Source organism: Nesoenas mayeri (genome assembly GCF_963082525.1).
Source record: "Nesoenas mayeri genome assembly, chromosome: 1".
Taxonomy (NCBI): Eukaryota; Metazoa; Chordata; class Aves; order Columbiformes; family Columbidae; genus Nesoenas; species Nesoenas mayeri.
In genome coordinates this window covers 62,950,485-62,977,985 of record NC_137541.1, presented here as the reverse complement: position 1 = coordinate 62,977,985, position 27,501 = coordinate 62,950,485, and the positions used below count along the sequence as shown (strand labels likewise).

Genomic DNA, 27,501 nt, shown 5'->3' with positions numbered 1-27,501 from the left:
GTATTCTGTACTATCTATATTTCCTATACATTCGGACAAGCGTCTATCATAATGTTTTAAACCTGGCAACAACTCCATATCTATCTAGGTCGGGGTATTTTTGTCTTTTTTTTTTTGTTTGTTTGTTTGTTTTCCATTACATAAGTCACTATCTTCCCTATTTCCTTTGGCAACGAGTTTCAGTATCGGCTTTGAATTTGACTTCTTCATGCTCTAGTGTTTTTCACCTTCTTGCATTTGCCAAGACACAGGTACACAGCATGGTAGAGATGAGGGGAAAAGAGGAGACACCAGGTAACAAACAAGACTGTAACTGTGACTGCAATTACTTACTCCCCAAAACGTTTGAAGGGGACAACCTATTTTATTATTTTACATTGACTTGAACTAAACACGAGGGCCATAGAGGATGAAACAGGTGGGGCAGTTGCAAGTCAGTGTGGGGTAGCCAAAAATCCCTCCGGAGGAGTTTCACAGTATCACAGTATGTTTGGGATTGGAAGGGACCTCAAAAGATCATCTAGTCCAATCCCCCTGCTGGAGCAGGAACGCCTAGGTGAGGTTGCACAGGAACATGTCCAGGTGGGTCTTGAATGTCTCCAGAGAAGGAGACTCCACAACCCCCCTGGGCAGCCTGTTCCAGTGCTCTGGAACCCTTACTGAGAAGAAGTTTTTTCTCAAATTTAAGTGGAACCTCTTGTGTTCCAGCTTGATCCCATTGCCCCTTGTCCTATCATTGTTTGCCAACGAGAAGAGCCTGGCTCCATCCTCACGGCACTCACCCTTTATATATTTATAAACATTAATAAGGTCACCCCTCAGTCTCCTCTTCTCCAAACTAAAGAGACCCAGCTCCCTCAGTCTTTCCTCATAAGGGAGATGCTCCACTCCCTTCATCATCTTTGTTGCCCTGCGCTGGACCCTCTCCAGCAGTTCCCTGTCCTTCTTGAACTGAGGGGCCCAGAACTGGACACAATATTCCAGATGTTTCACAATATTCACAGAGTTTCTGTGTCTCCCCCGACTCTGAGAGGTTTCCAAGGGACAAGACCAGACACCCGGAGCGAGCGCCTAGGTAACAACCCGAACGAGCCAAAACACTTGAGAAAGGAGCTCCAAATCCTAAACGCGACACCACCACCCCTGCCCCGCTCCCCCAGCTAAGAACCCCGGCTGTGGCCGTCTCGGGGTCCCCCCTCCCTACGGCCCAGCCTTGCGCAGCTCCCCCCAGCCCCTTAGGTACAAGGCGAGGCCACCGCCTCCCCCGGAGGAGGACCGGAGCCTCGACACCCACTGGGTCCTGCTCCCCGCGCAGGGATACCTGCGTGCTCGGGAAGGCACAACTGCCCGCACCGCGAGTCCGTTGGAACTCGGCGCTGCCCTCACCGGCGGTTTAAATTTAAACCCCCCGCAGCGGCCCAATGAGAGCGGGGGAGCTGCTGCCCCGGAAGCACAGGGTTGCTGCTCCCGGGGTGGGAGGTGCCGCTGCTGCTCACGCTCGCTGTTGGCGGGAGAGGTGCCGGTGGGTGATTTGGGGCCGCTGAAGTGGTGTATAGTGGGGGTCTGGCGGGGGAGGGATGTCCCAGGGTGGGGAACTCGGAGGTTCGACTGGTCAGACCCAGGAGCCGGGCCGGCTCAGCCGCTGTGTGGACGACCCCGGGCCCTCGCCTTTTCCCAAGGCCTGTAGCGCTGTGGGACATGCGGGGCCTCCGGCAGCCGCGCTCGGGAGCTCAAGCCAGGCCCTGAAGGGAAAAGGAGGGAGTACGAGGTCGAGGGGGGGAGAGGGAAGAAGGGAGGTCGCGGACACGCATAGGGTTCTGCTGCCCGAATTGTGTTTCCTAAAGGAAAAGGAAGCCGATGGCATTCTTGGTGGTGTCACTTAAAGCTGACCCGATCTAGGTGTTCCTGCTCGGGCAAGGGGGTTGGACTAGATGATCTTTAGAGGTCTCTTCCAATCCCTAACATTCTGTGATTCTGTGGTGGCCTGGGTTTGTGGGAAGCCTTAAAGAAAGTAACTACGGATAGGGTTAAAATTTATATTTGGCCTTAGGAGCCCAGCCATACAAGTTGTATGGTTAAAGTATTTATCTTAATGTGATGGCTTGTAGTATTAACTAATAAATAAATTCTGCAAATACAGAGAGCCTTTTTGGGTCTCAGTGATACCTGGGTGGCTCCCAAGTGAAATATGCAGTCTTGAGTGCTGAGACACTTATATTGTTGACACAGAAAAATCTGTCAGTGGTCTGAAATTTAAAGCTGTTCCTTTTTTTCCATTTGGTGTGTAATCAAAAGTCTAAATTCACAAAAAAGGCTTAAACTAGTGGCAAATCTGTCCTGGCACTAAAAGGAGCGATTCTGAAATCAGTTATGGATCTTGGCCTATTGTACTAATGCACGCTTGAATACAATAAAGTTCAAGTTCTTTGGTACACAGAGGTATAGGTGCTCTGTCTACAGTTGGGGTGGCTTAAGTTATGAAACGATCTTTAAATATTATGTGTGACAGTATTCTCATTTAGAGTTTTGAAGGCTTGATTAATTGTGCTTTTTGTTAGACACATACAGTCTTTAAAGAGTACAGAAGAAAAGCGAATTTGAAGGTAGTTAAGTATCATTTCTTGTCATTTGGTTGAAAATTTAAAGATTTAAAGATTCTGTATCTGACTTTTGGTATTTACAGTTACTTAGTTTATTGTCTTGGTGTTGGGTTGCCAACTGTAGCACCGAATCTGCAGTTATTGCTGAAGCGTGTGGAGACAGTTTTGAATGTATGCTAGTTAAATTATTTAATCTTTTGATTGGTGAAGCTACATGCTACATCTAAAAATAATGAGCTTAAGTGCAGCTTTTTTGTTCTTAAATGTGATGTTACAGGAAGTTTTGATATGTTGTACTGCAAATACGTTTTACATTTTTTCCTCATGCAAATGAGTAATGCATGCTTTTTAAAACTTTCTGTGTAGGAATGTAGATTTTAATCCTGGAGAAGACATCACTTCTATGATACCTTGACTTAGTCCACTGAAAATGAAACAAGATTCTACTAGAAACACTGCTTACACTGTGGATTGTGAAGATTATGTGCATGTGGTAAAATTCAATCCGTTTGATAGCGGAGATGCATGTTCCCTCATTGCATATGGTGGCAATAATTATGTAGTTGTTGGGACGTGCAAATTTCAGGTTAGTTTGTGTTATTGTTGATTTTATTAGTTTTCCTGAAACTTACTTTTCCAGCACCTCTACTGAACAAAGACCGTGGTCTCTTTCCTGTTTCCTCTCCTCCTCACCTAAGCAGGGGAGGGGTTTGCCTGTTTATTACATTAACAAGTCTGGGATATTTGTTCTTAAAGAAAATACATATGTAAGTGTATATATATAAAATACACATTGATATAAATTACTGTCCTGCTGGTATAAAGTTCCTTTTTAATAGAATCATAGAATAGTTTGGGTTGGAAAGGACCTTAGAGATCATCTGGTTCCGACATCACTGCCATGGGCAGAGACACCTTCCACTAGACCAGGTTGCTCAAAGCCCCATTCCACCTGACCTGGGAACACTTCCAGGGATGGGGCATTCACAGCTCCTCCAGGCAGCCTGTTCCAGTGCCTCAACACCCTCACAGTAAAGAATTTCTCCCTAATATCTGATTAAACCTATAGTCTTTTAGTTCAAAACTGTTACTGTTTTAATTCAAAACTGTGCTGTCACTGTAATCCCTGAATAGAATGCAAACAAAACAGGAGTGCTCTGCCAGAAAAGTAATCCTGTTTTAGTATCTTTTGCTAATGTGGTGACTGCTATCTGAGAACTCCAGTGCACAACTTTGGAAATATATGACTTAATATTTACTGTACATTGTTCTTTATCGTCACAGGGTAATTGGCTCTTTTTTTGCTCAGTTATATTTTGTTCATATTTTGTACACTTGTTATCTAGATTAAATTATCTTCTAAAGCTTTCGGCCAGCCTGCAAAACAACAGAGATTACAACTGCTTTCAACTTTACAGCTAAACTACCTGTGTTAATTTCATAGATATTTATTTTAAGGAAGGACTATATAAATAATTACGTAACTTTTTTTTTTTTTTTTTGCTTTCCCAATCATTTTATGGGATCTCTCTCATAGACTGTTAGAAACAGTAAAATATGTTTTCTTACCTTGCAATATTGTAGACTAATTCTATTATGAAAGTTTTTAAAATGTAAAATACTGTCTACTCTATATTTTTATACTGTAAACAATTTTTTATTAGCTTTTTTTTGCTTAGATGCTTAAAAATCAATAGACGACAACTGTTATCTTTCCAATCTATTTTAAGTTTTTTTTCTTAACTCACTTTTCTATGATACAGTATTATTTTTGTACTTTATATAATATGAATAGCAGCATAACTGGTCTTATCATTCCCCGGGGTATTATTGTTGGAAATTTTCTGAGAAGCATGTAGCACTAACCATAAAAACCATTGTCATTTCTATTGCCCTCTATCTTGTTTCTGGTGTAGGCCTTGAAATGAAACTAATGAAAATTCTAACAACCACTGCTACAAGGTAGTTTTTCTATAGTTTTCATAACCTGCCTTCTACATGTGGAGTCATTGAGTATTTCAGAGCAGGGGAAGAAACTGCTAATCTTACTCCTTGCTTATAGAAGCATTAAAAAACTAGTTTCTTCCTAGCCTCTACATTATGCAAAGGCCATACATAAAGGTTCTTCACCTTAAAACAGAATCGGGACATAAAGAAAATTTTGTAGCAATATCCTTTGATGTGCTCCATTAAATGTTTTGAAAACTTTTAAAAAGTTTTTTAGAGGTCAAGAAATTGACTAAGACCACAACTCCAGCTCTTGTTTTATTTTTCCCACCATCCAGTGTGCTCAGCAGTGGGAAGAATAGACCAGCTAGTAATTTTGGTCGTATTTAGAGGATGGAGGATACCTCTCTAGCTCCTGCTGATTGAAGAATGTTGTTCTGGAAGTGCTAGCGTTTTTCCATAGTGTAAAAACAACTTGGAGAAAAGATAGCTTAAATGACGTGCCTGCTTTTGTTCCTATTGTTTCCTGAGATTGCAGTGTGTACTTACTTACCATGCTGTTGTAAGTGGGTTTAGTTATATCTGTGAATATATTACTTGTACAAAGAATGGGCTCAGCATCTTTGTATCTCGGTTCTGATTTTTGTGCTCTGCATTGGCCTCTGGCTTGAAACTGCAATCATTTCATCTATTTTTGAGTACTTATATATTTTAAGTTAATACTTTTTTTTTTGTGTTCCAGGTTTTCACTTTGAGGGTGTTACAATCTAAAAAGATCCCACATACATGTAATTTTGAAAGCTTTTTGTTTTCTTATAAATCAGAATTGTTAGAAGTCATCAAGGTAATGTTCTGGATTAGCTAACTACAGTATTTCTACAGGAGGAGGATGCAGAAGTGGAAGGTATACAGTATAAGACACTAAGAACATTTCACCATGGAATCAGAGTTGATGCCATAGCATGGAGTCCAGAAACTAGACTTGATGCTTTACCTCCCCAGATAAGGTATTTATAATAAATTAGTACAATGGATCCTTGTAGTTTATCTGTGTCCCCTAATTCCTTAATACTGGACTAAGTTTAAAGCTTATGGATAGAGTCTAACTCTTTAGAAATCACATTTCAGTAGTACAACTTTTCATTCTTAGAGTATTTTTCTGGGCATTCTGCTTGTGGGCCTTGCCCCTCCCACCAGTGAACTAGCAGTAAATATTTTTTTTCCTTATTCATTTTAATGGACCTAAAATGTAGTTAATTCTTTCTGTGTACATCTGTTAAGGATTAAGGATAAGACTGTTGTAATGTCCTGCTTTATAAAGCCACCTGTAATGGTCTGCATAGTATGGGCAGTGTTTAGGAGTAGGTCAGATGATATTTGTGCAACTCATTGAGGTTTAAATCTAGAAAAATAGTTACCTATTAAATATGCACGTAAGAATTAAAATGTTCTCAATAGCTTGTAAGCCTCTTCAAAATTATGATGGATACTTAGTGCTGCATTTTTATACAGTCTTTTGTTTAATATATATTAGAAAATGCTTTATGAATTTATGTTTCAATATTTTAGAACACTAATAATGAGAGTTCTTTTTTGTGGTCTACCACTTGAATTCTTCCAAGGGAAGTTTCAATGGCATTTTTGAGAGATATTTCAGGTAATTGAGAGGTGTTTCAGATTTAGCTTTGTAAAATATCTTGTGTTTCTTTCCATGAAAAAGTGTTCTCAGCAGTTAAAACACACTATTTTATAGATAAGTTCCAGTTATAATTGTGCTTGTTGCCAAAGGAGAAAAGTTAAGATAGAAGCTTTTGATTTTTTTTTTTTTTTTTTTTTCAAAATATGAATTTTCCTTCGCATGTCACTTTGCAGGTTTAAGCTGAAGGGAAACTGTTAAAAAGTCAAATATTGCAGTATTAATCAAAAGGCTTTTCTTTGGGTGCAGGTTTTGCACTGCAGCTTCTGATAGGAAGTTAAGGCTCTTTACTTCAGACCTGCAGGACAAGAATGAATTTAAGGTAAGGGTAACGAAGTTGTTTCGTTTTTTTTTAATTATTTAGTCTTTAGTGAAGTCTAATCTTTAACTGCCCTTCTATATAATTTTGCTTAGTGTGCTGTGAGACAGAACAGTAAACTGTGACAGATCCTAAATCCATTACCATTGTATACTTTATACCTTTCTGTCTTTCAAGTGGGACTAACTGTAATAATCTGCTACGTGATCTTTTGATTTAAAAGTATTTATGTAACAATCTAACCAAATTGAAGAAAAGCAAATAGAGGCTTATGCATCATCTAAAATGTACTCATAAACAGAATGTTCTACAGGTGAATCTCAGCTACCATGTTGGATATGTTCCTTTGTATAGAGACCTGTAAAACTTTATATGGTGTTGGTTATTGGACTCCTCTATAAGAAAAGCACATTTAATAGTTTCTTTTTCATGGAGAACCGGAAGGTGCAATTCAACTCTTTCAAACAGTAGAAAATTTCAAGAAAGAATACTGAATTTAGTACATAACTGCAGACAGGTACACTAAATATGCCCATAGGCTGTCACTTGTTTATTTCTAAGATAGAAACCTAGGAAATGTTTACTTCAAAGCAAATGTCTACTTCAAATACAATTTCACTTCCACTTTTTCCAGTGAAGATGGTAGTGTTCTTGTTCAGTGATATAAAAGAAGCCAGGTATAAATACTTTCATTACTTTATAAGCTGAATGTTGGTTTTCTGGAGATTGCTTTTGTTTGCAAGGCATGTCGACTCCTATGTCACTTGGATGTGTACATACATTTCAAAGTTCTTCCTTTGAAACAATGTCCTAGTCCAAATAGTAATATTAATTAGATATTTGTGCTAACCAGTTTGAATTTGTTTTGTTGAAGTCTTCATCCAAGAATAAGCAAGGCTAATTAATACTAAAAAATCAGAGGAGGGGATCCCTTCTTTTTTAGGGCTTTGAAATATGATAATGCCTCTTTTGATTAGTGTTGTGTATTGAGCATAAAGGAGAAAATAATGGACTTTCATTTGTGGTTTGGTAATTTGTGTTAGTAAGACAACTACATTTGTCATAAAGAAACTAAGTGAATTGCAGATGTCACTTATGTGGCCATACTGATAATGGAATGGATAAAGGCATGGCATAAGAAGATGGCTGTTACTTAAAAAAGGAATGTCTTTTCTTTAAAGAAAATAATTTTATGTTACTTCATACATGCACATACCCTAAATTTCCTTCTTTCATGTTTGGTCATCTCAAATGGCTTTGTCACCCAGGCAGTGGGATAACTGACAGTTACAATCAACTTGGATGGCACTTCTGACACAATATTTCTAAAAATTCTTAATTCTGTTTGCTTGTGAGTTGATGTCTGTCATTCCGTATTAAAGGTATCTATTTATATGATATCTGACAGTTTTATGATACTGAAGACAACAGGTTTTAATGTTAAGTTGTGAAATAAATATTCTAATTTTTAGCAGAACATAAAATTACTTATTAATTATGTATGTCTACTGCAATTAGAGAGATTTATAGAACTGTTTTAAGCTTGCAGAAGAAAGGGAATGGATGAAACCATAATAAGTGTAGATGACGAAGGGTTAATAAGTGGAAATAATTAAACACATGGATGAACCTGGTACTGCAGGCTCTATTCAGCTAAATTAATCATCTACGTTCCATTTTTTTATTTATTTTGGGTTAACAAGGGACCTAATGGACTGTCTGCTAAAATCACTAAGTCCCTTGGCTTCAGTGAACACTGGTTGAAGCCATAGATATGTGTTTTTCTACCATGTTTAAAAAAATATGTAAGCTGTTGATTATTTTTAGTGGAGATTAATTGATGGTCAACAATTTTATGTGTTTTTGCCAAAAAAATGAATGTGGCAGCTGAGGTAGTTCATAACTTTCATACCTCCTCCTGTCCCTACATCATCTGGTCCTTAGCAAAAGGACCTTCTAAACCTTCCAGAGTTGACTTCATGTCTGCAGCAGGTTTCAGACTCTCCACATTGATGTGGGATGATGTGGGATACAGCCCAGGCTTAACACTAGGAATTATCAATGGGATCTGCCACTTTGCTGCTTAGGAACTAATTGCTTCCAGAGAAATAATCAGTCTTATAACCTCACACAAACACAGCTTGGATAATTCATGAGCTTAAACTTTTAACATAAAAGTTCAAATAAGCAAGTTTATTCTAATGAAAGGATTCTAGTAAGCTGTTTATTACTGAATTAGAGTGAGATAATAACACACTTTAAAAATAACAATGATTTTGAATATACCAGATAAGATTATTCTTTTCTAGCTTATTAGCAATGCATGATCTATATTACAACCAGAGAAGCAAAGGGGGCAACTCAGTAGCACGATCTGCTAAATGATGTTTTTTCAGAACATAGTTTCTCTGATGGGTTATTATTTTCCCAGTTCTGACAAGATTTTTTTTTCTGGTATCTGACCAACACAAATGAGACTTTAAAACATGCACTTCTGATTCAAGGGAATTTGTTACACAGTAGCTTTGACTGAATGCCTAGAAAGAAATTTGAAATGCCAAATTTACATTTCCATTAAGATAGCAATTATTTTTCATACAAAAAGTTCACTGGAGAACTGATTCATCTGCCCTTAGGACTTCTTGCTACACAGAATGCTCTGACTTGAAGTTATAAACTTCTGCTGCAAAAGCGTGTTCATAGCGTAACATCAGAATAATTTTTTTACGATAGGTAGTGAGTATTAGAGACCACAGAGCAGTAATACAACACATGTTGTACATTAGGATGTGATATTTAGGCTGAACAGCCACAGCTGTAAGTACTAGAAGTATAGAAGGGATTTTGCCCCAGAAAGAAACGAGCAATTACAATATCTGAATTATTCAATGTCAGTTGATATGAATAAGCTCCCCCAGTGTCTAATGAAGACAGAAAGATCACAGAATTTGAATTTTTGTCAGCTGAAGAAATCGTGGATGCTTCTTCATTTTTGGCACTACAGAAGACTAAAGATTGTTTGGTGCTTATGTAATGCAAACAAGAAGTGTTGGCTTGAATTTACCAGTTTCTTATACCTGGATGATCATTATACTGTATACTTCTTTTAAAGAAAAAAAATAATCTGATTTAAAGTATTTGCAAAATCTCCAGTGTTCACAAGTACTTGGAGGGCTATGCTGAGCTGGCTTTCAATAAAGTTTGATACAGTGATTTCTTAGTAACAGTCAATTGATACCTCAGAAAAGCTATTTCATAAACCTGAGGTTGAACTCACAAAGAACACATGGAAGACTTCAATCCATTGTACGGCTCGCACTTCACACATGAGATTTGCAGGAGAGGTACAAAATGTGCAAACAAAGCTGAAGGAAGCATGTGATTACCGTTAAAATGTAATCTCTGAACATTTTGTCTTTTATAGTAAACAATTAGGATGTGTTACTTCTGGAGGGGTAGAGAGAGTAACTTACTCCGTTTTCCCAGTGGAAAAACTGTCTTGATGTAATTATTAACAAGGAACTTGAAGCATACTGAGTTTTCCATTCCTTTGTCAACACAACTAATCCAAAATTTATGGGTTGAATCAAATCCAGAACACCAAACAAAAGGTAAAATATGACTGATGGTTCTTCGTGAAATATTTTTCTTCTTTGGAGCTTTTCATTTGGAAACGAATTGTGGTTTCCTTCTCCTGCTTCAAATTTTGTTTAATAAAAAGCATATTTCATCAGAACTGTGGAAGTAAAATGAGGCAGGATATTTGAATTCAGAATGCTGAAAATTTTCAAAAGGCTTGGCATTCCTGTCTAAATAGTTTACCATCATCTTAGGATATCCACTAGGTTTCAATAAAATTATGAGCTATTGGAAAAAAATAAGTTGGCTGCTGAAAATGTTTCTGTATTGAATTGATGAGGCATTCGTAAAAGTTTTAAGAGAGGGGGAGAGGGGATTTAGTTATTGTGCATGCTTGAGAGTTGGGTTGTTGTTTTTTTTTGAATCAGCTCTGCATTTGTTCGTCGGAATAACTGCACTTAGAGAAGAGAGAATGTGTTTTCCTTTCAGAAAAAATGGAACTGGTTGTTTTCATTCAACCTTGTTTTCCTCTGCAATCTCTTCATGTCATGCTGTTATACAGAGGATATTTTTATCTCCTTTTATGATACCTTGCTGGGCAAAGCAAGAGCAGCTGTGCCTTGAAACTTTATCAGTGGGACTGAGGAGGATGGAACAGTAACAGATACATCATCTACACAAAGTCATTTACCTGACTTAAAATTTTAAGGGAGATTTCTGTCAAAAAGAACATAGATATAGTTAATGAGAGAAAATACATTTAAATCCTCAGATGATATAACTAGCTATGGATTTTCTAGTGAGAACACACATGATGTATTCATACCTAGCCCCCATGTTAATGCATTTGAATGTACTTTAAACTTTGACTGGACCCTAAAGGAGATGATTTCTACATACTTGCTTAATACTAAATGTGTTTTAAGTTCTTTCACTTAAGTTTTCAAGGCTACTTTAAACCTCAGAAGATTACTAGTGTCTGTAGATAAATGCAAAACACGTAATAGAATTGAGGAAGGAAAAAGTGTCTTGATATTATGGCCAAAATAGCTGAAAAGCCTTTGAAATAATATTTAACTTTTTAATTTTTACTAAAACTGGGATTTTGTTTGTATTCAGAAAAGCTATGCTAAGTTGGTTTGTGCTATAAATTATTCCCAATACTTTGAAATAAAAAGGTCATGATTGAGAAGCTTCAGGTGAGAACAATTACACAGTAACAAGGTTCCATTTGAAATGACATCATGCTTTCTGAAACAACTATGTTTGCTTTTGAGTGACAGTTCACATGTACATTCACCTCATGAATGCTCATATCCTATTATTAGAGAATGGACAATCTATTAATTCATGGTAAAAGAAGAGCATGCACTGTAACCCATTTTATATGCTGTTGTGCTGAAGAGGAAAGAAAGCACAAAGCACGTTCTCTGTTCTTTTGAAATAGTTAATAGAAATTGTGCTTAATTACTAAGGCGTTGTATGGCTTGCCTGGTTTTGCTGTGCTGCTGTTCCTCATTTTTGGTTTTCTTAAAGTCTCCAGTGTGCATTGTCTTCTGTTTCATCTCCTTTCACTGAGTTTTTTCACTTTTTTTTTTTTCTGAAGGTAGCCTTTTGGTCGGCCATCTTCAGTGGATGTTCCACTTGGGCAGTTTGTGTGCTGACTGCTTGGAAAATGGACATATACTGGACATGTGGCTGGTTTATTGTTCCTTCAGTAAACAAAACTCTCTTGCTGCTTGCAGGAACCCCTAGTAAAAACTACTGTTCAGTGGAAAGATTTACAAATAGCAATCTGAGTTCTTTAAGATATGTAGATCATGCATACGTTCACTTGCTGCTCATTCTCCTTTTTCTTTCTGGGATTTATTATTTTCTACCTTCAAAATTCAATGGTTAAAAGGAAGATAAAAAGTTCTGGTGCAATTCACTGACCTCTGTCAAGCAAGGGCATCAAGTTGACCTCTGTGGTAACTACAAGGCATAACGGGGGTCTTTTCTCCTATGCTATGAATCTACACAGGAATTATTAATAGATATTTTAAAGAACTCCAGTTACTAATAAATATTTTTTTTACCTTCCATGTAAAGTGAGAGCTTTATCTTAACACTCACATATCTTCCTTTTAGTGGGTTTATTAAATCAATGAACTGATGGAACACTCTGAACTGAACTGATGAAACAAACAGCTCTAAAGTAAAAGTATTTTTTTTCTGGTTGACAGACATTTGACGGCCACTCAGATTATATTAATGATCTGGTGTTTGCTCCCAAAGATGGTCAAGAAGTTGCAAGTGTTAGTGATGATCACACCTGCAGGTATGCGTTTTGTTCAAAACATTATTGAAATAGTAATGTTTGGCTTTTTCTGTGTACGTATTCTTTATATGCTTGCTTAAATAAATAAGCATTTATTGGTTTCTTTTTTCTGAACTTTCATAACCCACTAACAAGACTAGTCCACCAACATGGCAAGAAGTGGACTCGTCTTGTTAACTCGGTTGTGGACTGACTTTTTGTTTTGACTTGTGGGTTTTGGTTTTTTTTTTTTTTTCAAATAAACATTTTGAACTAAGTAGATACAATGTGAAGAAAGCTGTTCTGTCTTGGAATTACGTACACTATAATTTCCTCTGCTGGGACAGGAATAAAAGACATGAGAACAGGAGAGAGAAGATATGCATAGCTCAGCACTGAACTGTACATACCCTCCATCCACTCTGTCATCAGATGAGTCAGGTTTAAAACCAGTATATAAATGTGAATTTATCCACTTATTCAAATGTATTAGCCTTGCTAGGAGGTGGGATTACGTAGCCTAAGGACAATGCCATATTAATACAGTCATACTGGCAGCTCATAATACCATTACTGTAGCTGTTTCAAACCCATGTGTTTAGTTATTTGTAACTGGAAGTAAAGGAGAAACATGGTTAAATATGTTGAAACACACTGGTTCACGTTTTGTAGTACAGGAGTTTTCCCTTGACAAAAGGTCCCCATCCTCCTCTTCCAGTAGTGCACATGAATCTGTAAAACTGCTGTTCTTATTCACAGAATCACAGAATGTCAGGGATTGGAAGAGACCTCGAAAGGTCATCCAGTCTGATCCTCCTGCCGGAGCAGGAACACCTAGATGAGGTTACACAGGAAGGCGTCCAGACGGGTTTTGAATGTCTCCAGAGTGGAAGACTCCACAACCTCCCTGGGCAGCCTGTTCCAGTGCTCTGGCACCCTCACTGAGAAGAAGTTTCTTCTCAAATTTAAGTGGAACCTCTTGTGTTCCAGTTTGAACCCACTACTCCTTGTCCTATCATTGGTTGTCACCTAGAAGAGCCTGGCTCCATCCTCATGACACTCGCCCTTTATATATTTGTAAACATTAATGAGGTCACCCCTCAGTCTCTTCTCCTCCGAGCTAGAGACCCAGCTCCCTCAGTCTTTCCTTATAAAGGAGATGCTCCACTCCATCATCTTTGTTGCCCTATTATTCCTCCAATGCAGCTCACAGTTGGAGAGATCAGGAGGGCAGCTATGTAGGCTTTGCAGGTTATTAAAGTAGCAGCAAAAGACTTGGGAAAGTCTCTTAGTCATAGCTGTGGTAACTCCAAACTTGTCTCAGTTAAGGAACTGTTTGTGTTTTTTCTCTGATTACATAAATTATATATTTGCTCTTTGACGTTACCACCATATCAATTCTTATATAAATGAGGAGGTAGTAATCAGGATAAAAAAACAAAAAACAACAACAACAACTTATTTTTCACTTAAGCCATCTTCTACCTGCTAAGAGAGAAGGGTATAGCTCTTAGAATTATTACTCTGTGTATGAGATTTTTGTAAAGGTTAGATCATCAATTGGTACAAATCAGAGTCAAGTAGCTTTAGTTGGTCTACTCTGTCATACATAAATGGAAAATCTAAGAGGCCTATGATTTTAATACCCCTGGATAATTCAGAAATACTCCTTTGACGAGTAGGCAGATTTTTCATAGACACCCTATCCATATTCCCAATAAAATCATTAGGAATGAATAGTGGAAATATATGACTTATTCATAGCTTGTTTTGATTTATTTCCTATCCTTGATTTCTTCATTAAATCTAAACTAATATTGGACTTACTCAGCAAAGAACTGTTTGAATGTGTGACCTTTTTTGTTTATTTTATGAAATGCTCAGTGTTTCTGGGATGGAAGAGAATTCTTTTAAAATCAGTAGTCTAACTGATACTAAATTAAATGGAAATAAAAATGATACAATTAAGGTATACTATCAGGATTTCAACTTAGTAACTCTGAAAGATATTTTATGCAGTAAACCATAAAGTCTTTGGTTAAAAGCCATGGGAAATAAGTAGGATTTTTTTTGGCTACTCGAGTTCTTATTTTTTCCATTCATGCATGTGGAGCATGAAGACTTTTTTTATTGAATTTAAAGGTTACCCTTTCAAAACTAATGGAAAATGCATTCCCCGGGACTTACTAAAATCATTCCTTACTTACTCTGTAATTTGTTTCAGCAGTAATGTAAGAAGAAGAATAATTTTTCTGTCTGTACTGCGTTTCTATCCTGAAATTGTTCTCAGGATACATCATCTGTTAATACCTTTAGAAGAAAGTTCTAGAACAATTAGTACAAGGACATGAAGTTTTAAGTATTTGGTTGTTTTGTTAGAATTGCACTTCTAAATCTCAATAATGTCTTAATACAAGGCCTCAGTGGGTGCAGAATATATACAAGCAGATGTAGATTTTCCCAGGTTTTCACTCAGTTTAGCAGACATCTCTAGTGCACCCAAATTCTCAGGTTTCATGCAAGAAGCTGCTGAAAAAGTGGTATCTCAGAGCTGAGTTCAGTCATTGTGGTTGGAAGACAGAGAATGTATGTCAGATACTCGTTGAAGAGGCTGTGGTGGTATATTCAGTGTTCTTACCTTTGAATTCTTGTTTCTTGCAGTCTTTGTTGGCCTTGTTCTCAAAACACAAGACTTTTTCAAAGCTGTGAAGGAGAATTGAATTAAAAATACTCTTGCATACAAGTTATTGCAGTAACCATCTATGTTATGTAGTTGTGAATGTGTTGGGTGCATTCATAGACAAGGGAAGAGGTGTTGGCATGTAAATATGCTGTACACTTTAATACTCTTGTGTTTCTCTGCACTGAGAATGTCAAAACTACTATAACCTTAAAAAGAACGGCTTTTCTGAAAGAAGACACCTTGGGAAGAGTCTTAAAACCCAACGTGTTGCAGTTACTTGCAACTGTATTTATATGAAAGATCAAAATTCATGTAACTAAAATTGCATTTGCAAAGTTGATTAAAAAATTCAAATCCTGGTTCCTAAGTATTGTATATTACTTCCTTCATTTTGTCCTAAGGATGGCTATGTTACAAGACGGAGGAAGCTGTTCATAAGCATATAGGTAATTTGTATCTTTGGCTGGATATTGTAATTTTCAAATTGTACTTATTTTGTGTGATAATTTATAGTAAATAATATTGATGAACTTGCAGGATAGTTTCCTGTGTTTAACTTTTTAACGCATTTCATAATTGCTTTACTCCTTCATAAAAAAATAGAAAAAAAAATTATTTTTAAAGTTTGATTGAAAAATTCAAAGAAAATGTTAAAAGAGTGGCGGAGAAAACAGCTAAAATAACTATTGTTATATTAAACAAAAATTTGAATCAGTTTTTTTGTTTATAAGTCATATGTGTTAACATATGGAGTACAATTGAAGTAAAAATAAAGTAAATATCTATGTGTGTGTGTGTATTAAAAATAATAAAATTTAGGGTATTTATACATTTCTGCTAAAAGCCTAACTTGGTCATGGCAGAAAAGTAAATTACTTCTTGGATTTAATCGAACTGGTTTACTTGAAATCTGTTTTTTCTTCAGGATCTACCTTCTGTATGTCAGTGTCAAAATTCTGTGCAATGTCTAGGTGTAATTAACATAGTTTGCTGATCCGTTTCTTGGTGACCTAAGAGCCTGTTTAAGAAATAAAAAAAAATTATGAGAGCTTTAAGTAATATTTAATTCTCTAACATTATAAGCACTACTTTGAACATTTGCATTATGCGTAGGAACACGTGTGTCCCATTTTGCTCATGAGAAGTGAGTAACTCCCTCTGCACCACTCTTAAGAAAAAAAAAAATATACATATATATATATTGCTGGCTTTTTCACTATGATTTGGAAACACCATACACGGGGCTGGAGGGTTTCAGATGTACAAATCATTTTGGTTTGATAATTAATGAAGCCTCTGCAAAAACACAGGAAATGTTTGAAAAGCAGCATGAGCTTAACAGACACCCCTCCACTGTTGGTAGTTTTTGACACTATCTGATGTTTCTTGAAGTATTTCATGCAAAATACCATCCTGGTAAAAACCACTAGTGTCATACGCATGCTAAAAATTAACCTGTGACTGTTAAAAGGTTAATTCAGTCAGGCTGATGACCACCTGATACTCCATCCTCATATTCAACTGAAATATCACTGACAGTGTGAGGCCCTTAATCATGGCAGTTTGGCAATTTCACCAGGTGCTGGATTATCTTGTACTTTAGGAAATTACTCATCCATCTCTCTCCCTCCCGCTCTCTTTTTCATTACACCTTAAACTATGTCATCTTCCTCTGGTTTGAGTGTATAATAGAAAAGAACGTACAGTTGACTTATCTTTTACTTGATCTGTGAATGTACTTGTTATTTGATTCCTTTCTGAGTTGTATTTGGTTACTTATGCTGTGGCTCCTGTTGCTTCATAGAGAAGGACTTTGTGAATTTATCAGTCACTTGTCAAGTTCAGCCGTCTCTGTTGCACATATCACAAATGCCAGTCCATCAGAAGGTTTGTTTTTCTCCCTGGACATTTGATATCACTGGAAACTGAATTAACTAGAGTCTCAAAATGTATTGTAGTGTTTAGTCTGTTTTTAGTGGTTTTTAATGTGTAGTGTATTTGTTTACATGGTACTCTTATGTCTTGTGTAGGTTGTTTGCTAGACAATATGAAAGAAAGCCAATGGTAACACCTGTTTGTTTGTTTGTTTGGGGTTTTTTTGTCTTATGTTCTTTAATGTCTTGCCAGCGCTCCTTGCACTTGAGTCTTACCTTGTTAATTCAGTAAATATTTCAGTTTTAGCTATATTGAAAATGCTATTATCACTATTTCCTGCCTCCAAAACTATGTTTGATTTGTGTCTTCCCATTCACAGTGCACTCAATTATGGATATTTGCCATTTTTTTAAAAAAAAGGTATCTTATTTCATGTTGTTCTATCTCCATCTCTTCATTGTAATAAAATTCCCCCGTGTTGGTTCATATAGGAAATGTCATACCAAAATATTTGAAATTTCTGAGATATGCTGATTACAGTTATAATTCTAGTTATGCATTATAATTGATGAGAATAAAGGACAGTCTAGGATTATTTTTGACAGTCTAGTCTTTGACTTTGCACACTTTTTGTAGGCATCCCTCTATGTCCTCCTAAATGTAGTCTTACACAATTTCTGTCATACTTTACAGCTGCAATGTAAGTATTAATCAACAATTTTTGCTGCATTTCATAATCACTATGCGAGTATTAACCAGGCTCCTGTTACAGGATCCAGTCAGCTTAAAAAAAAAAAAATTCTGAATCAAATGTTTGGAACATTATTTCAGTGTAGTCTTAAGTGTGGATGAATAGGCCTTTAGTTGGGAATTCTTCAAAATATGCGGATGAAATGGTAGCTATTTCCCGTGTGACGCATTATGACTTACGGTAAGGGTCACACAGTCCTACAACACATTCTAGTCTATAAATTCTTCTAAATACAAATCATTGCATTAGATTTGTTTAGCAATTACATTTTATTTTAGAAACTCATTGGCAAGATTGTAGTTGAGTTTCTCAGTAACAGTCATCCCATTGAAACATTTTGTTTTATGTCTCCATTGAAAACAATAAGCTGATAACTCTAACAGCTAATTTTTCTTTGGTTGAAAGAATATGACTGAAGCTTCACATTTTTGCAAAAATACTGCTCAGTCTCTGGCTTTGTTTTAGATAACTTTGCGTAGCTGAGTAGTAGTAGCAGCATGTATTTCTTGGACTTACTTCTGAGTATACATGTTCTGAAGTGCATGGTAGCAAAGAAGGGTCAGTTGAGACACAGCATCACAGAATGTCAGGGATTGGAAGGGACCTCAAAAGATCATCTAGTCCAATCCCCCTGCTGGAGCAGGAACACCTAGATGAGGTTACACAGGAATGTGTCTAGGTGGGTTTTGAATGTCTCCAGAGAAGGAGACTCCACAACCTCCCTGGGCAGCCTGTTCCAGTGTCTGTCACCTTCACTGTGAAGAAGTTTCTTCTCATATTTAAGTGGAACCTCCTGTGGTCCAGTTTGTACCCATTGCCCTTTGTCCTATCAGTTGTTGTCACTGAGAAGAGCCTGGCTCCATCCTCGTGACACCTTTGAGACAGTACATGTGCAGCTCCTCTCCTACCTCTACCAACATTGCAGGGGATAGTCAGAATTACATCCCACAGTTACCAGTGAAAAACAGATCAGTGCCTGCATATCCAAGTAGATATTACAAGAAGCTACTGGTCACATGGACTGTAGTGCCAAAATCCAAAATATTCTAATTACTAATTCTTTAATAACATTGACATTTCCTTTGACCACCAAAAGAAACTGTTGGACATGGGTGAGCTTTCTGAAAGAGTATTTACATGTTTACTCTATGAAAAGGCTTTTATTTCATGGATCAAAATAAGTGAAGTAAATGCTGTATAAGCACAAGTTTAGGAAGCTGTATGCACAGTCAGGAGATAGTGTAAGATGGCTGTGCCTGGTGGACTGGTGCTGGGCAGCACTGATGAATTTCCAATTTCTCCCCATGCAACCATTTCTGTGGCTTTTTTGGCACAGTGTGCTGAGCAGGGAGTTCTGCTACCTCATTCTGCTACAGCCTCTGCAGCAGTGAACTGTTAGCTGGTCAGTGCATTACCTGATTTATAAAAACTTAAATTCTTTATTTTGACAGTAAAATAAATTACTAGAAATTAATATTACACCTTTTCTTCTGAACAGCTAGAAGGGATTTCTACATTTCCACTTCAGCCTTCTGTTCTTTCCTGTCCTACCTAGCATCCTCTTCACATCTTTGATAACACTATGGAGTTGGCAGAAGACCTGAGACAAGGCCAGTGTTGGTTGTGTTCTCCACAGTGTTAACTAAGCTTTGCACTTCCATTTTCCTTTTCTCACATCTTGCTCCCCCAATTCCTTGCGCTCAGTGAGGAACTTCACTCTTCACCTTTGTTGTGTGATGTCTGTAATAGGAATCTCTCCTTTCTCCATAGCCCTCTAGGCTTTTCAGGGGTGACAGGATTTTCCTCACATGTAGAAGGGGTATTTAAGTTAGATAATATTTAAAACAAAACAAAACAACCCACACATATTGGGCATTTTTAAGAGTAGGTCAGACACTAATCGATGAGTACAAGTATAGTTGATCATGCTTTGTAGTTGGGAATGGTATCAGATGTCAAGGTTCATTCCAGCCCCCACCCCATTCACTAGAATTGTTGGAAAACGTACGGTGAAAGAATTCCCTTTTTTACTTCCATCTTCAGGGGATTGGAGAAATACCTGAAGGTTGCAATATGAGTTTGCACTTTTACTATTACAAATGATAAGTTTTATTCAGTTAGTATTTGGTTTTGCTCTCTAGTTAGAATTATTTATAATTCAGAAAGTTAGAATATAGACTAAGGATCATCTCCATTGCAAAAAGCTTTTCAGACATTCTAATGAATACTTTGCCAATTTTAATAAAAGTCCATTGTGTGATAAAATTACTGCACATATACAGTATGTCATTATCCATATTCATGTATGCAACATAAAGTTCTTCCAATGTAGTTTGAGTATCTTCATGCTTTGTGATAACTGTAGTTGTTTGTTTTGTTTGTTTAATCATAGGATGTGAGTGTCAAGAGAAATGTAGAAATATCTCAACAATTTTCTTTAATGGCATTTGCAACTATGTATTTTGTGTTAGTTTAAATTTTGTGAGCACAGCAGCATATCGTTTTTCTGCCCTTAGTTACTTAAAAAACAATGAATTTACTGAGCAGATTACAGATTATTTTGAGGCTTTCCTTTATTCAAACTTCGGCCCTTATACCAACTGTAGTTATTCAAACTTTTCTCCTTTAAATTTGTTGTGAAGCTTTTTAAATATTGAAAAAAAAATACCCCAAGCACCATAACAAGTCTCTACAACAATGGTTGATAGGGTTAGGAGGAGAAGTAAAAGGGTGACACATTGCAGGTTACAAAAATAAGGCTGTATGGACATAACACTAGTTTGCATTGGTAGTAAATCACGGTCATGTTAGTAAAGATTCAAGGGCTTTGAATGGGAGACAAAATACTCAGTCTTTTTGGATGGATTTATGTGATAGGAATGTGGACAAAACTAGAGGGTTTTATTAGCATCTGTAGCTGATTTGGTCATGATTACTGAGTAATTGAGTAACTGAAATTCAGTTTGGCTAAATTTTTGGTATTTGCACATTTTTTTAGTTGCAAAGAAATATTGAAAAGAGTTAATTGAACACATATGTAATTGTAAATTTCCATACCAGCATGGACTTGACGTGTTCAGACAAGGATCTATTTTGATATATATTGCCTGTTTTTTTTCTTTTCAATACTGTTATATGATCTTTGTTATCAATAAAGAAGAAACTTACCATTCTTACAAAGTAAGAGATACAGTTTTGGCATTTTATAAATAACAAGAAAGCATAGATTTCTGTCTCCACACCTAGCAACCTCACTCACTTCAGGGAAGGAAACACGATGGCGTGCTCCTTTGGCCAAAATGATTCACTGCCTTCTGTTATATCATAATTTTCTCCCTGCACAGTAAATACACATGGAAAGTGTTGATTTGACTTGGACAAATCTACAAGGCAAAATTTTTGGCAGTAGAAGAAAGTATTGTATGTTTCTAAATTACCTAATCAAGTAGATATTTCATTTTTTAAGCCGTTGTCAGGTTTTTGTTTTGACTTTTTTTAATAAGGACACTGATCCTTCAAGATTAGAGACCCTGTGTTTTCCGCAGGGAAAACAAATATTTGATCTGTTGTGGTTTGGCATAAGAAAACAACGTTGTTCATGAAATATATTTACTTTATTCCCATATATTTTGTCTAGACTTATGATGTATTATTTAAGAGTTTTTTGAAATCTCTTAAATATAAGGCTCCAAGCACCCTGGTGAGGTATAAACTGAGAAAGTCTGGAGGAAGTCAGCAAAAATCGTCTAGAATAAACAATAATAGTATGTAGCCACTCAACTAACTCAAAAGACCAGGCAGAAAACTACTTAAAAAATTGGCTGTTTCTAAGGTTTTGCTTGAAGGGAGGAAAGATATATGTGTATGTTTCGGTGTGAAAATGCATATAAATGCCATGCAGCCTTGTGGTTCAGATTGATGTTCACAACCGTGATGTCTTTGTCCTACAACTGAGCTACTGATTTTGTAGGAAAAGAGGCAGTTGAACAGTGGCCATGAGGTGAAATAGTCTCTAGTTTTGGTTTTGTTGCATTTTATAAATGAAGGAGCTTCATGGCTCATTAACACTCGAATAAAATGCATCCAAAGAAAACTCGCTCATCACCTAACCTAGTTTTGGTGTCTCAGCATACGCTTCTCTGTCAATCCATATTGACCAAATATTGATTTTTTTATTTTCTTTTTTTTTTAAATGCTTGATATGTACTGTATGTGCTTCTAAAGGAAAATATTAAAGTGGCACATACAATTTATTACTTGAAAGCTTGCCAAGACCCTCTGTGGGTTAGTGTTATCTCTTCCGTAGATCCTTTTGTTTGCCTTAGCTTCATTTTTAGTTTATTTTATTTCCATTAGTCAGTCTTGTCGTACAAGCAAAAATATTGAAATTTATATATTAGACAAACAAAATACGTTAGTATGTGGTCTTGCCCTTTACATGGTAATGTGCATGATTTAGGTTGCTGGTATCAGCTGACCTTCCTGCTTTGTATCGTCCCACTGTTACTTATGGTATAGTACAAACACTGTAGTGTCTTCTTATGAATAAAGTGGGAATGTATCATCTCAATTTCACATCTAAACAACTAAATGTGTCAAATTATTTGGATATTGCTGTTTTAAACAGAGGCTCTGCCTAGTTTGTCAATGTAAAAATACATTATCTTCAGCAGTGACCTCTTTTACTGACATCTTGAAGTGATAAAGCACAAACATTTAATTTGGTCACTTCCTTTATGAATGTATTGAGGCACTGAAAGTTAATGCATTTGCAGTCAAACGGTAATAAATAGTTAAATACTTTGCCTTTTTTGTTTGTTTGTTTAGGGTCTGGGATTTGGAAGGAAATGAGAAGGCCCATTTTGTTTTGCGTTCTCCCGGAATGAGTGTTTGCTGGCATCCTGAGGAGGCTTTTAAGGTTGTGTTTTCCAGCTCTTTACCGTCACCACCTTTAAAATAACAGGAGGGTGGACTTATCTAATCTGTGAATCTTCGATGCTGTAGAAAGATTGAAGTTTGGGGAGCTAGTGTACATTGTAACTGGATATTGGTTGGATCTGCTAATGTGAAGTCACTGTAAATGAATTCTCATTCTCGTAATTTTACCCTCAGTCACTCACTCCTCCCATCAGAAATATTCCTTCTTGATGACATGCATCAGCTGTTGCTGATAACTATTCTGCTTATTCCATATTAACTTACAGTTACCAGAGAAAAGTTCAAGGTTTTCTCAGTTGTGGTAACACGGTTCACCAATAACATAGACTCTTATAAAGCATGCCAAGTTTTTAAAAGGATCCGTTTGAAGTTAGCAAGGGATTTTCTTGGTTTTGTTCTTGCTTCGAATATATGAAATCTGTGCTGAAAAATGAAAACAAATCAATAAACTGTGATTTTATACTTATCTGTTTATTGTACTGGGGAGGATTAACCAGCTGATATATACCAAAATATTCAGCTTCATTAATGGTCTAGCGCTTGCAGTTTTGGATTTATTATTTGGATTTATTATTCCAGTCAATAACTGCCTTAAGTAGCTACAAATAGTTGTTCAGATTACCACAAAAACAGAGAAAAGCAGTCAAATAAGGTACCAAAATATTTACACAGCAATAGGGAAAAAAGATCTCTATTCTCACCAGACTTTCCACCAATATTGATATCCAGTCCTTACTAAGAAAACTAGGAAAACTGTTGATTCAGATGGTATCACAATTGAATGTGTTTGCTACTCTTTGCTATTGGGCAACTTAGTTAGCAACAAAATTACTATATTAACCTCAAAATATCGCAATATTACACCAGTCTCACACATTAGTTTGTCTTTTCTTTTACCCTTATCAAAGAGCATGGACAGTTTGTGGTTGGTTTTTATTGTAAAGAAAAACCCCTTCAAACAGCTAGTAACACCTGACAGACTGGTGGTTGCTGAACAGCTTATTGCACGTCAAAATGCTTACTGCATCATGTCTTTCAGTTTGCAGAAGAGCATGTTTTGTTGACAACTCTTTTTCCAAACAAACTTTGATGTCATTGGAATATTGTTTTTAATGCTTCTTTGCCTTCCTTATTTAATGTTTGTTACTATATGAGCACCATCATCTCCTCATGGAGAAATGCTCTTTCATCGTTTAATCAGAAGGCTCTTTCTACAATACCTAATAAACAACTACTTGAATATATTACTTCAATAGAAAAAGTTTAGATAAAATGTTGCAAACTGTTACTGGATGAAGCAAGAAATGGTATATAAATTCAGTAAGTGTGAATCGGAATTCTGTAATTACACTGATCAATACTGTTGTTTCCTTGTACAGCACTATGTCTGTCAGCTGGTTCTTTGTAGTCAGAACAGGCACTTTTTAATTTTGAAAGAATAACTTTCTGCTTTACAATTCTAAAAGCGCACTTGTGGTTAAGAATTGGTGCTTCTAAGTGTCAAAATTATATACAAAGATATCTAAAAATGTATATAGATAAAATCATGTAACCACTATATATAAAAATATGACAATAGTATAGATTAAAGTGCTTTTCATATATTGGTGGAAGAGTGTTCAGGATGTTTTCTGGTACAAAATGGAAAATTGTACCTATTTCTATGTTAGTAATATTTGCTTGAAAATATGCTGGGTTTGCTATGGAGTAGAATCACAGAGTCATAGAATAATTTGGTTTGGAAGGGACCTTTAAAGGTCATCTAGTCCAGCCCCCTGCAGTGAGCCCCCTTTAAGCACTGAAAGGCTGCAATAAGGTCTCCCCAGAGCCTTCTCTTCTCCAGGCTGAACAACCCCAACTCTCTCAGCCTGTCCTCCCAGCAGAGCTGTTCCAGCCTCTGATCATTTCTGTGGCTCCTCTGGCCCCTCTCCAACAGGTCCATGTCTTTCCTGTGCTGAGGCCTCCAGAGCTGGACACAGGACTCCAGGTGGGGTCTCACCAGAGCGGAGCAGAACAGAGGGGTAGAATCACCTCCCTCGACCTGCTGGTCATCTTTCTTTTGATGCAGCCCTGGCTTCTGGGCTGCAAGTGCACATTGCCAGCTCATGTCCAGTCTTTTCACCCACCACAACCCTCAAGTCCTTCTTGTCATGGCTGCTCTCAATCCCTTCATCCCCCAGCCTGTATTGATACCAGGTGTTGCCCCAACCCAGGTGCAGGAGTTTGCACTTGGCCTTGTTGAAACTTATGAAGTTCACATGGGCCCACTTCTGGAACTTGTCCAGGTCCCTCTGGATGGCATCCTGGCCCTCAGACGTGTCAGCCACGGCTTGATGTCATCTGTAGATTTGCTAAACGTGCACTTGATCCCACTGTCTGTGTCATTAATGAAGATATTAAACAGCTCTGATAAAAATATTAAGATTCATTACATGCTAAGTTTCCAACGTTCTATTAATTTCTCTTAACAGCTGATGGTAGCGGAGAAGAATGGAACAATACGATTCTATGATTTAATTACACAGCAGGCCATTCTCTCCCTAGAGAGTGAACAAACACCGTTGATGTCAGCAGACTGGTGTTTAAGAAATACTCTTAAAATTGGAGCAGTTGCCGGAAGTGATTGGCTAATCTGGGATATCACTCGCTCCAGGTATTTTTATACACAAGATAGGTTTCTTTATTCTCTTTTTAAGCTGTAGGTAAAGAGATGTGGATACTTTGCTAACATAGCACTTAAATAAGATCATTCCCTGGCATTCTTTGTTTCATCTTTACATATCAATATTTATCTGTTACAAGTCACATTGTCTTTTTGTCCATTTGAGACAGCACCTCACTACTCTGACTCCCTAAGTTATGTATTTGTTAAAATTTCATTCTTAATCATAAAGACATAATTATTGAGCCATAATAAACTGGATAACTATTTCACTTTTACTACTCCAAATTGAGATGTAAGCTGCAGGAATGCTCTGGTTTTCCCTCGGCTTCTTCAGAGGGAGTACACAATTTGTCCCCTTCATTGTTTAAATGATAGATGCTTTTGGTACTTAGAGTTTGAGCTCTAGTTGTTTGCAAAGTGTTTTTTTACCCTGAATGTCTGTTTTAGTTATCCGCAGGAGAAGAGACCTGTCCATGTTGATCGAGCCAGATTATTCAGGTATAAGTGCTGTCTGTATTCTGTGATTTTTGTCTATATAAATCTGTGTATATGTAAGCAGTTGTGAGTTAAGTGAGACACCAGAGTACCAGGTCCCTAAAATAATTTTTAGGGGAACCTGGTCTATAAACTTTGTGAATGACCCACTTGTAGTAAATACATGTAACATTCCCATAATTTTTTTTCTGTTTTACAATGACACGCATGTGGGGCTGTGGGTGGTAAATTGTTTACAAGGCATTTCTCTGAATGTCTTTCTCTGGTGTTAGTGGAATATCTGAGAGCTTCACACAGTTAACTACAAGGGAGAGAACCCCACTTTGTGTGCACTTCTGATAGTCCAATAAGGATATTTGAAAAGTACATAAATTTTATTCTTAGGTGGTCCCGAGTGAATGAAAATCTGTTTGCAACCACTGGATATCCAGGGAAGACAACTACTCAACTGCTTGTTCATCATTTAGGACATCCCCAGGTAAGCTTATGTGAGCTTATAACTGGAATTGCATCTGTTGTCTTCAAATACACTTAACCTGCTGATTTAAAAGCTGCTTGATCTATATGCTTTATTTTAGTTTGCCTTATCAGTGCTAAGGGGAAAAAAAAACTTATGATTTAATAAATTTTTCAGTTATTCTAATTCAAAAGAGTCTAAAAATGGCTGGTTGTGTATTTTACAGGCTTCAACTAGTTATATTTTAAATCATCAGTGAAAGTATATCCAGAAGCAATGAACCCCAAGCATAGGAAATATTTTGGTTTTGTTGGAGTTAGTATACATTTGTAATGCTTACAGTAAAAATACTACCTCCAAACATACTAGTTGTGAGTATGTTTAAATAACAGGAAGTAATTTCATTAAAAAAGGTTTCTAAGTTTGAAAGTATGCCTTTAAAATAATAATAATGAAAATAGTTGTAACAGTTATCATGGAATATTTTGCTGTATCTTACTTAAGTGTAGTAAGTAGCTAGTGGAACTAAGTAGCAGATAATCATTTTTTTCAGTTAGATTTCTGTTGTATTCTAACTGTACTAAAGGAGTACTAAATCCATAGTGTTTATTTGACTATGCATATTGGTATATGTGGTATAGAAATCATTTATATAGTAAGTTGTATTGATATTTCTGTGGTTTTTTTTTTTAAGCCCATTCTTACTGGCACTGCAGCTGTAGGATCTGGTTTGACGTGGCACAGAACTCTTCCATTATGTGCAGTCGGAGGAGATCATAAAATTTTCTTCTGGGTAACCGAAATGTAAAACAAGCATTTGCCTTTAGTATGAAACTTTACAGTATAATGTCTCCTTTCTGGTTAAAGAGAAGGAACTTACTCTTTGTACTGGTATTTATTCACTTGGAGAACATACGAAAGGAACAAGTAAAATACAAAACTTTTGTGTTTGATTTTTTACCTTGCGAATACAAGAGCTTTTGTAAAATCGGTTATCATACATCTGAATCTTGGTTACTTCCCTTAAAATAAAATGTACACTTTTTTAATATGGTATTTGGTGTGAAATGAATTTTTTAAAGGTGTTTTTTTTTTTCTTTTATGATATTTTGTGTCCAGCAATCTCAGTCTGGCAATCTCGCTCAGTTAACACAGCTCAAATACTTTGAAATTGTCCTGAGTACCTGCAGAAAGAAC

The 27,501-nt window shown here is 36.7% G+C and overlaps 1 protein-coding gene across 1 annotated transcript; it reads left to right on the top strand.

Annotated features, from left to right (window-relative positions):
* The first annotated feature begins 1,496 nt into the window (after positions 1 to 1,496).
* On the top strand, positions 1,497 to 27,501 carry NUP37 (nucleoporin 37). The gene is made up of 10 exons (XM_080363180.1): positions 1,497 to 1,522; positions 2,967 to 3,186; positions 5,430 to 5,554; positions 6,493 to 6,565; positions 12,367 to 12,461; positions 22,577 to 22,667; positions 25,159 to 25,340; positions 25,800 to 25,850; positions 26,232 to 26,325; positions 26,999 to 27,501. The coding sequence occupies exons 2-10, from the start codon at positions 3,031 to 3,033 to the stop codon at positions 27,110 to 27,112; spliced, it is 981 nt and encodes a 326-aa protein (XP_080219306.1). The 5' UTR covers positions 1,497 to 1,522; positions 2,967 to 3,030; the 3' UTR covers positions 27,113 to 27,501.